At 43.7% G+C, this 17,968-nt stretch overlaps 2 protein-coding genes across 7 annotated transcripts in view; both read left to right on the top strand.

Annotated features, from left to right (window-relative positions):
• LOC112234897 (myosin-10-like) overlaps window positions 1-10,915 on the top strand; it is a 71,016-nt gene extending 60,101 nt beyond the window's left edge. For 3 of the 5 annotated variants that reach the window (XM_042305069.1, XM_042305068.1, XM_042305071.1), the window contains 4 exons: window positions 1,921-2,029; window positions 2,857-3,029; window positions 3,610-3,669; window positions 5,907-10,915. In XM_042305069.1, coding sequence (XP_042161003.1) covers window positions 1,921-2,029; window positions 2,857-3,029; window positions 3,610-3,669; window positions 5,907-6,114 — 550 coding nt within the window. In that variant the 3' untranslated portion in view covers window positions 6,115-10,915. Of the gene's footprint in view, window positions 1-1,920; window positions 2,030-2,856; window positions 3,030-3,609; window positions 3,674-5,906 lie in introns of all 5 variants that reach the window. The other 2 variants (XM_042305072.1, XM_042305070.1) reach the window with 2 other exon arrangements.
• A 3,529-nt stretch (window positions 10,916-14,444) lies between these two features.
• On the top strand, window positions 14,445-17,510 carry LOC112222710 (mpv17-like protein). Of its 2 annotated transcripts, XM_042305147.1 has the most exons (6): window positions 14,446-14,547; window positions 15,039-15,205; window positions 16,295-16,720; window positions 16,978-17,048; window positions 17,158-17,187; window positions 17,268-17,510. In XM_042305147.1, exons 3-6 carry the CDS (start codon window positions 16,300-16,302, stop codon window positions 17,400-17,402), a joined length of 657 nt encoding a protein of 218 aa, XP_042161081.1. In that variant the 5' UTR covers window positions 14,446-14,547; window positions 15,039-15,205; window positions 16,295-16,299; the 3' UTR covers window positions 17,403-17,510. The 2 variants fall into 2 exon arrangements, with proteins under 2 accessions (XP_042161082.1, XP_042161081.1); XM_042305148.1 differs by lacking the exon at window positions 17,158-17,187 and having other exon boundaries at window positions 14,445-14,547.
• Window positions 17,511-17,968: the final 458 nt, after the last annotated feature.

Raw genomic sequence — 17,968 nt, 5'->3', positions numbered from 1 at the left:
GCCTTGTTCCTTTCCTCTCTCGCCTTGTTACTTTCCTCTCTCGCCTTGTTACTTCTTCTCTCGCCTTGTTCCTTTCTTCTCTCGCCTTGTTCCTTTCCTCTTTCGCCTTGTTCCTTTCCTCTCTCGCCTTGTTCCTTTCTTCTCTCGCCTTGTTCCTTTCCTCTCTTGCCTTGTTCCTTTCCTCTCTCGCCTTGTTCCTTTCTTCTCTCGCCTTGTTCCTTTCCTCTTTCGCCTTGTTCCTTTCCTCTCTCGCCTTGTTCCTTTCCTCTCTCGCCTTGTTCCTTTCCTCTCTCGCCTTGTTCCTTTCCTCTCTCGCCTTGTTCCTTTCCTCTCTCGCCTTGTTACTTTCTTCTCTCGCCTTGTTACTTTCTCCTCTTGCCTTGTTACGTCTTCTCTCGCCTTGTTCCTTTCCTTTCCTCTCTCGCCTTGTTCCTTTCCTCTCTCGCCTTGTTCCTTTCCTCTCTCGCCTTGTTCCTTTCCTCTCTCGCCTTGTTACTTTCTCCTCTCGCCTTGTTACTTCTTCTCGCCTTGTTACTTCTTCTCTCGCCTTGTTACTTTCTTCTCTCGCCTTGTTACTTCTTCTCGCCTTGTTACTTCTCCTCTCGCCTTGTTACTTCTTCTCGCCTTGTTACTTCTCCTTTCGCCTTGTTACTTCTCCTCTCGCCTTGTTACTTCTCCTCTCGCCTTGTTACTTCTTCTCTTGCCTTGTTACTTCTCCTCTCGCCTTGTTCCTTTCCTCTCTCGCCTTGTTCCTTTCCTCTCTCGCCTTGTTACTTTCTTCTCTCGCCTTGTTACTTTCTCCTCTCGCCTTGTTCCTTTCCTTTCCTCTCTCGCCTTGTTCCTTTCCTCTCTCGCCTTGTTCCTTTCCTCTCTCGCCTTGTTCCCTTCCTCTCTCGTCTTGTTACTTTCTTCTCTCGCCTTGTTACTTCTTCTCGCCTTGTTACTTCTCCTCTCGCCTTGTTATTTCTTCTCTCGCCTTGTTACTTCATCTCTCACCTTGTTACTTCTTCTCTCACCTTGTTACTTCTTCTCTCGCCTTGTTACTTCTTCTCTCGCCTTGTTACTTCTTCTCTCGCCTTGTTACTTCTTCTCTCGTCTTGTTACTTCCTCTCTCGCCTTGTTACTTCTTCTCTCGCCTTGTTAGTTCTCCTCTCGCCTTGTTACTTCTTCTTTCGTCTTGTTACTTCATCTCTCACCTTGTTACTTCTTCTCTCACCTTGTTACTTCTTCTCTCGCCTTGTTACTTCTTCTCTCGCCTTGTTACTTCTTCTCTCGCCTTGTTACTTCTTCTCTCGTCTTGTTACTTCCTCTCTCGCCTTGTTACTTCTTCTCTCGCCTTGTTACTTCTTCTCTCGCCTTGTTACTTCTTCTCTCGTCTTGTTACTTCCTCTCTCGCCTTGTTACTTCTTCTCTCGCCTTGTTACTTCTTCTTTCGTCTTGTTACTTCTTCTCTCGCCTTGTTACTTCTTCTCTCGTCTTGTTACTTCCTCTCTCGCCTTGTTACTTCTTCTCTCGCCTTGTTACTTCTTCTTTCGTCTTGTTACTTCTTCTCTCGCCTTGTTACTTCTTCTCTCGCCTTGTTACTTCTTCTTTCGCCTTGTTACTTCCTCTCTCGCCTTGTTACTTCTTCTCTCGCCTTGTTAGTTCTCCTCTCGCCTTGTTACTTCTTCTTTCGTCTTGTTACTTCTTCTCTCGCCTTGTTACTTCTTCTCTCGTCTTGTTACTTCCTCTCTCGTCTTGTTACTTCTTCTCTCGCCTTGTTACACTCCCCCTCCCCTCTTCACTTCTCCTCCCATCCCTCTCTTCCTTTTCCTTCCCATCTCCTCCCTCTAACATCTAACTTCTTCCACTACTATTCTGACTGTATGTTCTGGGTATGGGGATAAAACATGACTCACAGTCTTTCTCCCCTCCCCCCAGAGAGCGAGCGATAGCCAACAAGCTGGTGAGGAAGACAGAGAAAAAACTGAAGGAGGTGATGATGCAGGCAGAGGACGAGAGGAGACATGCAGACCAGTACAGAGAACAGGTACGAACCAGTACAGACCAGTACAGAGAACAGGTACGAACCAGTACAGACCAGTGCAGAGAACAAGTACGTACCAGTACAGACCAGTGCAGAGAACAAGTACGTACCAGTACAGACCAGTACAGAGAACAGGTACGTACCAGTACAGACCAGTACAGAAAACAGGTACGAACCAGTACAGACCAGTACAGAGAACAGGTACGAACCAGTACAGAGAACAGGTACGAACCAGTACAGACCAGTACAGAGAATAAGTACGTGCCAGTACAGACCAGTACAGAGAACAGGTACGTACCAGTACACACCAGTACAGAGAACAGGTACAGACCAGTACAGAGAACAGGTATGAACCAGTATAGACCAGTACAGAGAACAGGTACGAACCAGTACAGACCAGTACAGAGAACTAGTACGAACCAGTACAGAGAACAGGTATGAAACCTCTTCTCTATGAGTTCACCATAGAGATGGAGAGATACAGTAGGGTGTGTTTTCATCCCAAAAGGAGTGGTTGGTCCTGCTAATCCCAATCCTAATCTAATCCAGCCCTGGCACCAGGGGAAGGCAGGGGTTATCTCCTCCCAAATGATACCTAACAAAATAATCCCTCTACAGTGTAGAGGTAGAGGTGATACTCACCCCCTCTCAAAAATCATCTGGAATTTAATCTGTGGGATGTAATCCCAGTCCTCGTGTTCTGTGCTTAATCTGTCTCCCTCCGGCCCTCTCTGATACCCTTCCTCCCTTCTTCTATTGTCTTCTCCTCTTCCACTTGAACCATTCTCTTCATCTCTCTCACTCCCTCTACACCCCCCTCCTCTCTCCAGTTGGATAAGTCTATGGGCCGGCTGAGGCAGCTGAAGAGGCAGCTCGAGGAGGTGGAGGAGGATAACTCTCGTTCCAATGCCCAGAGACGTAAACTGCAGAGAGAGATGGAGGAGCTGACTGACAGCTCCCAGAGCATGACCCGCGAGATCACCGCTCTACGCAGCCACCTCAGGTAATACTATCTGTGTGTGTGTGTGTGTGTGTGTGTGTGTGTGTGTGTGTGTGTGTGTATGTGTGTGTGTATGTAAGTGTATGTGTGTGTGTGTGTGTGTGTGTGTGTGTGTGTGTGTGTGTGTGTGTGTGTGTGTGTGTGTGTGTGTATGTGTATGTGTGTGTGTGTGTGTGTGCGTGTGTGTGGATGTGTGTGTGTGTGTGTGTGTGTGTGTGTGTGTGTGTGTGTGTGTGTGTGTGTGGGTGTGTGTGTGTGTGTGTGTGTGTATGTGTGTGGGTGTGTGTGTATGTGTGTGTGTGTGTGTATGTGTATGTGTGTGTGTGTGTGTGTGTGTGTGGATGTGTGTGTGTGTGTGTGTGTGTGTGTGTGTGTGTGTGTGTGTGTGTGTGTGTGTATGTGTGTGGGTGTGTGTGTATGTGTGTGTGTGTGTGTGTGTGTGTGTGTGTGGGGGGTAATCTGAGTGACCCTCCCAGATCCATTGTATGTTTGCAGTTCCATTGCCACCTACTACCACCATGTTGTATTATTGCATGTTTTTTCTTCCATTGACCTCATCTAATACTGACACACTGTCCATCAGTCTGCCTCACACTCCACTCCATCCACTCAGCATCACCACATCTGAACGGAAACCAGAGAAGTAGGTCTGTGTGTGCGTGCGTGTGCAATTCATTAAGTTAAGATTTCTGTTAGTTGTGTGGACTGCAGTATATTTTAAACTGAGGAAATACTGTCTTGTTTTAGTTTTATGTCTCAGGGGTTTAGTCACCTTTATAACACAAGAGGGCTCTTGTCTTTCCAGTCCCTCATAGAGACATATCAGATATACACTGCCTTTTTTCCACATGTTGTTACATCACAGCCTTATTCTACAATGGATTTTAAAAAATGTTAATCAATCTACACACAATACCCCATAATGACAAAGTGAGAAAAAAAATTGGGGAAATGCTTGATAATTTATTAAAAATAAACAGAAATACCTTATTTACATAACTTTTCAAACCCTTAGCTATGAAACTCAAAATTGAGCTCAGGTTCATCCTGTTTCCATTGATCATCCTTGAGATGTTTCTACAACTTGATTGGAGTCCCCTGTAATAAATTAAATTGATTGGACATGATTTGGAAAGGCACACACCTGTCTATAAAAGGTCCCACAGTTGACAGTGCATGTCAGAGCATAAACCAAGCCATGGGGTTGAAGGAATTGTCCGTAGAGCTCCGAGACAGGATGGTGTTGAGGCACAGATCTGGGGAAGGGTACCAAAAAAATGGAAGAAGTTTAGAACCAACAAGACTCTTCCTAGAGCTAGCCAACCAGCCATACTGAGCAATCTGAGGAGAAGAGCCTTGGTCAGGAAGGTGACCAAGAACCCGATGGTCACTCTGACAGAGCTCTATAGTTCTTCTGTGAAGATGGGAGAGCCTTCCGGAAGGACAACCATCTCTGCAGCACTCCATCAATCAGGCCTTTATGGGAGAGTGGCCAGACGGAAGCCACTCCTCAGTAAAAGGCACATGACAGCATGCTTGGAGTTTGCCAAAAGGCACCTGAAGACTCTCAGACAATGAGAAACTATCATGACACAAGGTGAGACCCAGATGCAGACACAGGAGGCAGATGGTTGGAGTCTTACAATATTTATTAATCCAATAAGGTAAGGCAAGAGGATGGTCGCGGACAGGCAAAAGGGTCAAAACCAGTTCAGAGTCCAAAAGGTACCGAAGGGCAGGCAGAATCAAGGTCAGGGCAGGCAGAATCAAGGTCAGGGCAGGCAGAATCAAGGTCAGGGCAGGCAGAATCAAGGTCAGGGCAGACAGGATGATCAGGCAGGCGAGAAAGAAGTCCAGAGTCAGGCAGGGGTCAAAACCGGGAAGACTATCAAAAAGAGAATAGCAAAAGGAGAATGGGAAAAATACGCTGGTGTCACGACTTCCACCGAAGTCGGTCCCTCTCCTTGTTCGGGGGGTGTTTGGCGGTCCACGTCACCGGCCTTCTAGCCATCGCTGATCCACTTTTCATTTTCCATTTGTTTTGTCTTTGTCTTACACACCTGGTTTCAATGCTCCAATTACATGTTCATTATTGAACCCTCTGTTCCCCCATGTTTGTTTGTGAGTGATTGTTTTTTTGTAATATGGTCCGTTTATGTGGGCTCGCTTAGTTTGTATTGTATTTGTTTATGTTGAGTAAAATACGTTTATTTACTCATGTCTGCTGTCCTGCGCCTGACTCCTCTACACCAGCTACACAGACCACATTACAGCTGGTTGACTTGACTAACATATAAGATGAACTGGCACAGAGAGACAGGGATAAATACACTGGGGAAAATAAGCGATACCTGAAGGGGGTGGAGATAATAACAGGAACAGGTGAAACAGATCAGGTCGTGACAGAAACAAGATTCTCTCATCTGAGGAAACCAAGATTGCACTCTGGCCTGAATGCCAAGTGTTACTTCTGGAGGAAACCTGGCACCATCCCTACGGTGAAGCATGGTGGTGGCAGCATCATGCTGTGGGGAAAATGTTCAGCAGCAGGGACTGGGAGACTAGTCAGAATCGAGGGAAAGATGTACAGAGAGATCTGTGATGAAAACAAAACTCTGAGTAAAGGGACTGAATACTTGTGTAAATGTGATATTTTTAAGTTTTAAATGTATAAAAAGCTGTTTTTGCTATGTCATTATGGGGTATTGTGTGTCGATTGATGAGGGGGAAATGGTTTAATCCGATTTACAATAAGGCTGTAATGTAACAAAATGTGGAAAAAGGTCAAGGGATCTGAATACTTTCCAAATGCACTGTATGAACCCTCCCTTTATCTCCTCTCCACCTCTATGACCGTCTCTACCACCTCTCTCCCGCCAGGCGTGCTCCGATGCCCCTTGGGATGCGCTCAGGTCGCAGGGCGTTGGTGGATGATCTGTCGTGTGAGAACTCTGACTCGGAGGAGCCCCCCCCCTCCCCGACTCCTTCTTCTGGTACTGGCCCCGGAACTGGCCCCGGCACCCCCACACCCCCTCTGAAAGCAACAGTCTGGGACCCCCCACCATACAGCCTCAACGACACTGAGTAACACACACACAAACACACACGCATACATACAGATACATACTCACACAGACGCATTGGCCTGCATACATGTATATGTACACATAGACCTGCATACATGTATATGTACACATAGACCTGCATACATGTATATGTACACATAGACCTGCATACATGTATATGTACACATAGACCTGCATACATGTATATGTACACATAGGCCTGCATACATGTATATGTACACATAGACCTGCATACATGTATATGTACACATAGGCCTGCATACATGTATATGTACACATAGACCTGCATACATGTATATGTACACATAGACCTGCATACATGTATATGTACGCATAGGCCTGCATACATGTATATGTACACATAGGCCTGCATACATGTATATGTACACATAGGCCTGCATACATGTATATGTACACATAGGCCTGCATACATGTATATGTACACATAGGCCTGCATACATGTATATGTACACATAGGCCTGCATACATGTATATGTACGCATAGGCCTGCATACATGTATATGTACACATAGGCCTGCATACATGTATATGTACATACAAATACACCCTCACATAGACTGACCTACTGATCCTGCACTTCTTTAAACTCTTTCCTCTGCAGTCCAAACTAGAACAGGGAGCATACACTCACACACACTCTCTCTCTCTCACACACACACACAATTTAAGGGGGGAAGAGGATTTATTGATGATTCATGAGCAAGAATATGGACTGTAATCTCACTGGGGGAAACTTCATCTCCCAGACATCTGAGGGAAAGTGAATTATATCAGCATAACCATGTTCTATTATTATGATACTGTATTATGCTTCAAATGGCAGAAATAAGATGGCTACTGGCCACTCAATGTAAGGCCATGTTTAACCCTTTGAGGAACTCTGACAATATTCCACCTGTGTTTAGCGTTCTAGTTGAGGACATCGCAAAGGGCTGCTAAATGTTCTAGAATGCTGTAGAATTCTGGAATAAAACACTCCGAATAATGTTCCACTCCTCAAAGGGTTAATGACAATCTGCATGTTTGAGAAGACATTTTGCAAGACTAGAGAAACACACACACACACACACACACAGGGGACTGATTCATGTTTCTATGTATGTAGTCCCTCTGTCAGTGTGTGTCTTGGAAAAGGTAATCGCTCATTGACTGCTAGTGTGAAAGACAGCTGATATGCACTTCTGTCTTTTAACAAGCCTGGGAGAAGCTCCCATGAGTTGTTCATCTTTCTCTCTCTCACTTGAATTTCAATTTAACGCCAAGTTGTTATTTTAAAATGTATTTTAGAAAACAAACACAGAATGTCTGTGAAGTATTTTAGGATATATTACTCATTTGTTTGTAGTTTGAATTAGGTCATATATGGGAGAAATATCAATCAGGGAAGAGGGTTAAGTGAGAGAGAAAAAATGAAAAATGATAATCATCCTTGCTGTTGTATGCACAACGAAGAATGAAGCTAGTGTCAAGTTTCTATAGAAAAAGACTGATGATATTTCACTCCATCATCACACATACTGGTGAAACTGGCTAGGGCATAAACACCGGCATCATCGTAGACCTTATCAATCCATCTTATGATTGTCATAAGATGATGAAATGTTGCTATCTTTTGTCATGAGAAGCGATGACAACCAAACATGTTATTGCAGTTGCATCAAACACTATTGCAAAACAAACCATGCAGTCTGTCTTCAGGTGCTGTGCTCTGATCTGGGTTATCTAGACATTCATTGACCTTTTTGGATTGAGACAGATAGGTAGTTACTGTAGTTAGGCCAATGGATTGCATAGGTAGGTATACAGTAGGTAGATAGATACAGTAGGTAGATAGATACAGTAGGTAGATATACAGTAGGTAGATATACAGTAGGTATATAGTTTCTTTAAGTCTTTAACATATCGCTTCTTATAAATACATGCAGTTGAATCTATGTCATTTATATCAGTCTGAATATGAGCAAAATCCTCCATTATTTATTGCCGCTGGTTGTTTTTTGTATTGTTTCCAGTCTGTTCAGACATATCATTGGTAGATGACATACTGGTATGGTGTCACTGGCACTGATGGAAAGGAAGGCAGGGCCTCACACATACTGCAACCATGACAATAGAGAGAGCTTAAGAACAGAATCACAATTACTAGGTAGATTGTGGTTAACAACATCTGTCTATCTATGTAGACTTGTGTTGTTGAATAATTCCTGGATGGGGTATTGGTTGTTCTATTTGACAGTGTATCAGGATGTTAGGGAAGTTTGTAGGTCTTGGTTAGTAGGGAATGCACTGGAAATATATTGGACAGAGAGATGACAGACATTTAAGACAGTAACCAACACTACATCAGAACTCACCTGTGGAGCAGGACACTGGAATCTCTTACACAGAACAGGAACATGTGAAAGTTGAAGACTTGGTGTTGGTGTTTTAAGACTGCTAGTCATTCTCAACATATCATAAGCATCCATATCTTTTGTGTTTATCAAACAGACATATTGTACATTGTAATATTGTTTTTTTAAATTCATTCATTGTGTAATATATTTATGGAACAAAGCTTTTGTGTTTAACCAAATGGTGGGCGTATGGATGAGAAAAGGGACTTATTGTATACGTAGTAGAATAGAATAGATTCAAGTAGAGTAGTATGGCGGAGATGGGTGTTGGAGGAATTTCCACTGTCATCCATAGAACTACCCTCTGGAATAACAGACCAAAGTGGTGGACTTTTTCCAGCAACTTCCGTTGAGTTCATTGTCTTCAGATCTGTCGTATGAAGCACCAAGAAAACCCTGTTTCTACCCGGAATTTCTGTATAGATCATTCTAGAACAGTAACGCTCTAGGCTTCCCTCCCCATATATCATAATAGTGTTTTTGCGGAAGTCATAAGGGGTCGAATCTTCCAAAGTGTTGTCTTTTCATTAAGGGACAGACAGGGAGATTTCTAGCCAGTTAGAAGATATGGTTTTAGAGGATACATGCCCCGCCCCCTGTAATCTCCAACAACATTCACCATTCATTCAAGTTTAACAAGTACAAAACCTTTTTGTTAGTGTATATTGTTTATATTTGAACTCCTCTCAGCCCCAGAACCTCTCTGCCTGACACAGCAGAAGTCTGTACAGAGAAGAAATATCCTGTCCACATACTGTTCTTACAGACACACGACACCTTGACATAGGGACGTTTCGCTGCTCAGTCTAGTTAAACACTACGTATTTGCATGGCGGTGCATTCCATTGATTATAGCATTGGCCGCATAGTCTCCCGGTTGTCTGCTCTTGTACAAGGAAGAGTATTTATCTCCCTCCACATAAGACTAGGACATTCCCGTTGAAAAGCATGCAGGGTTGAACAACTAAAAGGTTGTTTAAAGAGCAAAGTTACAGTTCCCCATCATTATCTCATGTCAAGCTTGACACAGTGGAGAGCAAAGTTACAGTTCCCCATCATTATCTCATGTCAAGCTTGACACAGTGGAGAGCAAAGTTACAGTTCCCCATCATTATCTCATGTCAAGCTTGACACAGTGGAGAGCAAAGTTACAGTTCCCCATCATTATCTCATGTCAAGCTTGACACAGTGGAGAGCAAAGTTACAGTTCCCCATCATTATCTCATGTCAAGCTTGACACAGTGGAGAGCAAAGTTACAGTTCCCCATCATTATCTCATGTCAAGCTTGACACAGTGGAGAGCAAAGTTACAGTTCCCCATCATTATCTCATGTCAAGCTTGACACAGTGGAGAGCAAAGTTACAGTTCCCCATCATTATTTCATGTCAAGCTTGACACAGTGGAGAGCAAAGTTACAGTTCCCCATCATTATCTCATGTCAAGCTTGACACAGTGGAGAGCAAAGTTACAGTTCCCCATCATTATCTCATGTCAAGCTTGACACAGTGGAGAGCAAAGTTACAGTTCCCCATCATTATCTCATGTCAAGCTTGACACAGTGGAGAGCAAAGTTACAGTTCCCCATCATTATCTCATGTCAAGCTTGACACAGTGGAGAGCAAAGTTACAGTTCCCCATCATTATCTCATGTCAAGCTTGACACAGTGGAGAGCAAACCAAGATCCCTTTGGATCCTTTTCATGACAGTACTATAGAAACAGTCAGATCTTCAGAACTAGCAGCCTAATGAGGACATGGGATCTTTGAATTAACAATGAGTTCTATTAGTATTTGATTACAGAAAAATGACGACATTTATTTGGTCTTTTTTTTCTTCCTCTTCATGTGATTTATTTGGCAAAATGTACTTTTTTTGTAAGTTACTGTAAATGCTGCACTTTCCATATGCACCAATAGAGGGCAGACTCCGGCAGTATCAGTGGCTGGCATTGGTTCACAGTCAGTCCCATCTCTCTGGAGATGATGCAGATTTTATATGTAAATCTAACTGATTTGTCAAAGATCTGAGCAGATGTTTTAAATGTTATTTGGATGCAAACTGTCACTTTAAAGTTGTGAAAATTAAGATCACTACATTTTAAACTATCTAGGTTTGGTCTTCAGGGGAAGTAGTAGGAAGGTTGGTTTGAGGTTAAAGGTTAAAGGCTGACCCCTGGAATGAAGTGTCTGTGCCGCTGTAGAGAGACCAGTGCTTTTTCAAAGGTGTTATAATTATTATATTATTTTGTTTTCTTTCTTTTATGGCTTCTGTGGAAATTGAACATTTTGGAAATGTGTTGTTCATTAGCCATTTTTTGTTGATGATGCTGTAATTATAAAACATATCTGACTGGGATGAACTTTAATATATGTTGTTGGTTTTGACATTTTGTGTGTTTCAATGTGTTAATTTGTTTGGTGAACACACAGTTACATGTACACATTTACTGTAATTTAATGTAAGGAGAGACTAACACTGACTTATTTAATACGTTTCACCATTTATCAATAAGTTAACATGACACACATAAAGAAGTGAATACAGTAATACAGTCAAACCACAATAGATCATTTATAAGGTGAAGTATCATTCCCCCTTTTTAGTGGCACTGCAGCTAATTTGGGCAGTAGCGGGACCCACTACTCACACTGATGGGCCCCCATGATATCAGTGAACAGCCAATCATCTTCCAGGGGTGGGGTCAGAACCTGATGTGGATGAGGGGTGTGAACTGGGGCCGGGAAGGATCTGGCCACTCCCTCATAGGGAATACAATTCTGATTCATATCATCATTCACGAATGAGAAGGTACCATCTTGTTGGGGACAAGACCTCTGAAGGATGTTGGGGTCTGGGAAGTCACAATGGTAGCCTACAGAGGTGGACAGTTGGTTTGGGTTCATATTTAAACAGGTGAACTGCCTATCTGTACCTTGTCTTCCCACAGCACTCTCCAACATACACTGTGAGCTGCCCTGGCCACTAATGAAGTCTCTTATGGCTGTTACTGGATCGATAGAACATCCGTATCCAGATCTGTATTCATACTGCCCTCCATCACAGTCAATCATCTCCATCTCAGATCTACCGTCACTCCTACTGCTGCTGGTGTGGAGCATCAACTTCTCTATGAAACTTTCGGATTGGTTCAGAAATGTGATGTCATCAACGTGCGCCTTATCACCTAGGCTCCTCTCATCACCAGGATACCCCCAGATGGTCTCTAGATGGGCCGGAGGGTCCCCATCATTCTGTGGTTCAACCTCTGATTCCCACAGGCTCAACATGTCCATTCTCTGGCTCTCCACTGTGTCACTGTCTGACATATTGTTTTGGGACTGGGAGCAAGCGGAGTTGTCTGCGACCGTTGTGACCCCAAAGTCACAGGAATCTAGGGACAGAGGGGAGAGTCCGGGATAGAGGGGTGTTGGGTTGAAAGTTGAGGTATCCAAGTTTAGAGGTAGGGCCCTCTGGTTTTGAGTTGGGGCCATGATATTTGAATATGAGTCGTGTCTAAGTTGTGTGTCATATTTCTCTCTAATGCTGTCTATCCAGCTATAAAGGCTCTCCTCTGAAGTGACATCACAACTGAAGGGTTCTTTGTGAAAGTGTTCCTCCTCTTGTTCTAAGACAATGGTTTTCTCTGATGTTATGGATGATCTATAGTCAGTTGGATTTTCTGTTCTGCCCCACTGTTTATGAGTCGTTTGGTATGTTCCTTTACTTGGAGTGTTGCTGTTGGACTGGTCCATTTGGAGATGTTTGGGGTAGAGTCTCCTCCATTGGTCTCCAGGGTCTTTCTGTTCTGTTGCAAGGGCTTCAGTTTCATGTGAACAAAGGGAAAGGTTTGCTTCTGCACTTACAGGAGCTGGAGGGGAGTCTGAGTCAACATGGGGGTTCATTCAGAGGGAGGAGAAAGGACAAAAGGTGAAGATAAGTATAAACATCATAGGAGCCCAGTTTGCTTAATTTATGCATCAAGTCACCTGGATAATTAAAGAGAATACCTTCTTTAGAGGTGCTGTTAGATTGGTCATTGGTTATTGGCTGTCGTGATGGGGAAGGTGTGTCGCTATTCGCTACCTCCGTTGAGAAGAGGACAGACACAAGCTGGTGATTGGCTGCCTCTATCTCTGCAAACTTCCTGTTTGAGAGAAGGGGCAGTATAACATTTCAGTTTAAGGCATCTTATAATGGCACTCACTCTCACCAGAAACTCATACGGTACACACACACCTCTGGATCATGTTGTGTAGGAAGCGCCGGTGGTTGACTTGACGTTTGGATGGCCTGTTCTTCCTTGGTCTCTGGAGTGTCCGCATCATGTGGCCTGCTGCTGATGTTACAAAGGTAAAGAGGTCGCGACCCCAGGGAACACCTCGCTCCACCCTGGGTTCAAAGGTCACAGAGTTGGATGGACGCATGGCTGGAAGGAGGAGAAGGGAAGAGAGGAGTAACAGGTCTGGGGTGTTAATCGGGGATGTGGTGAGAGAGAAGGATGAGGTGGGAGGGGTAACAGAGGTATCAACATTAGGAGAGGGGGATAAGGTCAAATATGAGTTTCCCTAAGTCCAAAGACATTTCTTGTGAGCTTCCCACCATATGGGAGCATATACCACTAGAAGTGGCAGCAGATATGACATGTAACAGAACCATTGAAATGTGGGAAACTCGTAGTGTAATCTTGAAGGCCTATCTACAATGTCTAAGTTAGAATTATTCAGTTTCACATTTTCCGTGGAACACCAGAATGCAAAAAAAAAAATGTCAACCTGCATTAGACATGAAATCTGTTGCCACAATTGTGAAACTACAACTTCACTGAGTCTTAAACTGAACCAACAGGACCTACAGAAACAAAACCCACACAAGTGGGCTGGGCACTCCTGTAACATATTAGGGTATCCCATAATTGTTCAGATATTACATTGGTTTAAAACAATAACCAAAACCCTCTAATAATTGGTCCAGCCGACTATTTTCAGGGAAGATTCTGTCCAAGGTGTAATTGGAATGATGAAATAATGGTCATTTAGCAGACAGAATAACGGTCTATTCGAGAATCAAACCCATAACATTAGGGATGCCAGCATCATGCTCCAACAAGCTGGACCATCAAAACCACTTATTAAACTAAAACTATTCTACAATATAGAACAATACAAAGAAAACTCACCTTGGCACTGCTGTGTCTATCTCTAGCTCTGTAGACTGACTCCCAATCATGTGTCAGAAAGACAGGTTGAGGTACAGATGGAGAGAGAGGTGGGGTTTTGTGGTTGATTGTGTGTCTGTGTGTGTGTGTATGTGTCTCAACGAGTCAATGCTGAACGTCACACATCAATCCCCTGCTCTGAGACAGAGCAGCCCGACAAATGAAGAGTGACTGGGGAAGTGAGGGATGAGAGACAGAGACAAGAAAGAGGGCAATTATCTGAGAAGTCAACTGCTTGTAGAAGCGTAGGCGCACATCTCCATTGTGAGGAACACTAAAGGCAGCTTGTTAACTACTGAAAGACACAACGCACCAGTTGAGGTACTTAACAAGCTGTTCATTATCACATTTTCTGAGCTCAGAGCTGAGGTGGTTGCTAATGGCACATTGCCCTTGAGGGTCTGCAGAGGTCTGCCCTAGCACTTTATTTTACATATCTATGGCAGCACAGCGAATGAATAGACTATCCTCACCGCATAACTGAATAACGGGTAGTGTGTGTGTGTGTTGTTTCATATAGGAAAATCTATAGGCCTCCATCCCAAAGTGGGAGCGGAAATGATTGCCACCATCTTATTCCATGTAATTGGGAGTTTGGGGTGAACTATTCCTTTAAATATATACACTGTGCTTATCATTGTAAATTCAACTTACCACATGTAACCAAAGGAGGGAAGTGTGGTTTCAGGAGTGGCATCTATTTTTAGTGCAGCCACATGCGTGAGACCAGGGTCTGCTCTGCCTTTGAGAAACGGCATGTTGGTATAGATTTGCTGACTTATACTGTGGACCATTACTTTGGTAAGTAATAACCCCATAACCCTTTTCCAGCAGTAAAGAGTAGGAGTGTGGATCTTTGTTGTCACTATTGGCAGTTTTGCAGCAAGTAGCCACATACACATGGCTGTGGCAATGAATGGGAATGTGTTGAGAAACGTAATACCATTCTCCCACCAAAGTCAATTATAAACACACATGATCTGAGAGCATCAGTCAAATGTCCTGCATTTAATAGGCTAGTACAGTAGGCTACTTTAGAAGCATAGTGGTAGTAGCACTGTAGTTATACCGGATTTCGTTTGATTGGCGGTATTGTACCAGTATGACAACACTTGCTATTCATCAGATCTGTCTAATTCATGTTCTGAACAATACACTCTGTATCCCTCTAGCTCTTTTCCTCCATGTATCCATTCACTCTCCCTCCTGCTTTCCCCATCTGTGCTTTTCTCACATGCTTTCATTGCAAAAGAAGGCTACTAGGTAAAGCCTTATCACACTCCCTCTGACAGAACTTTGACCAGCCAAGCAGACCTCTCTGACCTCTGAGAACCTGCCTCTTATTGGCTGAGAATTCCATTGACCCACCCTTCCGTGTCCTCCAGCAGCAAGCACTGTGAATCTTGTGCCTCTGCCACTGCTGTGTTCCAAGCGGTGGATGAGACAGCTAAGTTGTAAGGTAAGTTGTCTCTCTCTTTGCCTAAAGAAAGGAGTCAGAGCTCAATTTGACAAGGCAAAATGACAAGGTTATTTTGTTTAATTTATCTATCATAGCCCACTGTCTTTGAGGGTGGGACCTTATGGTGTAATGAAACTTTTATCCAAAATAAAATGATCATCAAATCAAATCTAATTTATTTGTCACATACACATGGTTAGCAGATGTTAATGCGAGTGTAGCGAAATGCTTGTGCTTCTAGTTCCGACAATGCAGTAATAACCAACAAGTAATCTAACTAACAATTCCAAAACTACTGTCTTATACACAGTGTAAGGGGATAAAGAATATGTACATAAGGATATATGAATGAGTGATGGTAACAGAGCAGCATAGGCAAGATACAGTAGATGGTATCGAGTACAAGTGGCATAGTTAAAGTGGCTAGTGATACATGTATTACATAAGGATGCGGTCGATGATATAGAGTACAGGAAGTGAAGTGTGGTTTTGTCTTAGTTTTGTTGACGTTGAGTGTGAGGTTATTTTCCTGACACCACACTCCGAGGGCCCTCACCTCCTCCCTGTAGGCCGTCTCGTCGTTGTTGGTAATCAAGCCTACCACTGTTGTGTCATCCGCAAACTTGATGATTGATGATTGAGTTGGAGGCGTGCATGGGTGAACAGGGAGTACAGGAGAGGGCTCAGAACGCACCCTTGTGGGGCCCCAGTGTTGAGGATCAGCGGGGAGGAGATGTTGTTGCCTACCCTCACCACCTGTCAGGAAGTCCAGTACCCAGTTGCACAGGGCGGGGTCGAGACCCAGGGTCTCGAGCTTGATGACGAGCTTGGAGGGTACTATGGTGTTGAATGCCGAGCTGTAGTCGATGAACAGCATTCTCACATAGGTATTCCTCTTGTCCAGATGGGTTAGGGCAGTGTGCAGTGTGGTTGAGATTGCATCGTCTGTGGACCTATTTGGGGATCATTGAATCTAGCTTGTGATGCTGATAGCCTATAAGTAAGTGAAATGTAATTCATTAGTCATAAGGAATGTTTTCTTTCTTATTCCATAATGTTAACACTTTGTTTCTCCCCTGAATTCACCAGTAACCATGAGTCGAGCCTGGGCCTTGTTTAAGGCCCACCCCTACATCAGCAATGTGGTCGGATACACAACCCTGTTCGCATCCGCGGACCTCATACAGCAAAGCATGCTTGGAGGGAAACAGAGTGGAGGATTAAACACAGACAAGGGAACACACACCATCCATGACTCAGAGGGGGCCAAGCTTAACATGGAGGGAACCAATATTTCCACTGGTACTAAAAGTGTCACAACATGGGATGATATTGACTGGTCCCAGACCGCTCGAGTGGCCTTTGTTGGGTTCTGTTTCCATGCCAATTTCAACTACCATTGGCTGAAGGGGCTGGAGAGGATGTTGCCAGGGGGAGGGGCCAAAAGGGTGTCAGGGAAGGTAGTGCTGGATCAACTGGTTGCTGCCCCCGCTACTATCAGTGCCTTCTTCATAGGTGTGTGTGTGTGTGTGTGTGTGTGTGTGTGTGTGTGTGTGTGTGTGTGTGTGTGTGTGTGTGTGTGTGTGTGTGTGTGTGTGTGTGTGTGTGTGTGTGTGTGTGTGTGGGTGCGTGCGTGTGTGGCTGAGGAGTAAGTTTCACACATCCCCAAGTGCTACACGTGCATGCATGTGAGTGTGTATCTGTTGGTGTGATATAACTTTCAATGTGTAAGACTTAAACATTGTTCTATAATATGAGTTACTCTTTTTAAGGTCTTAGTGTATTAGAAAACAAAGAGGACCCATTGGAAAACTGGAGGGAGAAATTCTGGACTTCATACAAGGTAAGGATGCAGAGCATGAATTAGTTGCTGAAGGAAGAGAGGAAAGTCTAGGTCACCACAACCACATTAATGGTCTCTCTGTCTCCCTCTCTTTTGTTGGGTATGACAGACTGGAGTGGTGTACTGGTCAACAATGCAGGTAGAAACAATAACACATTATATGCATACACACACACACACACTGATCTCTCTCTCTCTCTCTCTCTCTCTCTCTCTCAGGCATTGAATTTCTCCCTGGTTCCCCCAGTTGCTCGTACAGTGTTTGTGGGTGGCATCACGCTGGTGTGGACAGTATTCCTGTGCCATTTCAGACAGCAGAAAGATGATACACAAACCAAACCCCCCTCTCACTGATATGGATGTTATTGGATGAGTTGTGTGATGACAAAATTGTGACAATTATTTAATTGAATAGCTTTTATGTGCTGCCGCTTATAACTTGATTAAAGTAGTTATTTTAAAGAATGTGTTTTTCGTCTTTGCATGATGGCCTAGCAGTTAAGAGCGTTGGGCCACTAACTGGAAGGTCGCTGGTTCGAATCCCCGAGCCTACTAGGTGATACACCTGTTGATGTGCCCTTGAGCAAGGCACTTAACCCTAATTGCTCCTGTCCCTCTGGATGAGAGCATCTGCTAAGTGAAAGCAAAAAATGTATATATTTACACAGTTGAAGTCGGAGCCAAATACATTTAAAGTTTTTCACAGTTCCTGACATTTAATAAGAGTAAAAATTATCTGTCTTAGGTCAGTTAGGATCACCACTTTATTTTAAGAATGTGAAATGTCAGAATAATAGTAGAGATAATAATTTATTTCAGCTTTTATTTCTTTCATCATATTCCTAGTGATTCAGAAGTTTACATACACTCAATTAGTATTTCGTAGCGTTGCCTTTAAATTGTTTAACTTGGGTCAAACG

Source organism: Oncorhynchus tshawytscha, linkage group LG23, assembly GCF_018296145.1.
Source record: "Oncorhynchus tshawytscha isolate Ot180627B linkage group LG23, Otsh_v2.0, whole genome shotgun sequence".
NCBI lineage: Eukaryota > Metazoa > Chordata > Actinopteri > Salmoniformes > Salmonidae > Oncorhynchus > Oncorhynchus tshawytscha.
This window is presented reverse-complemented; position numbering and strand designations above follow the sequence as displayed.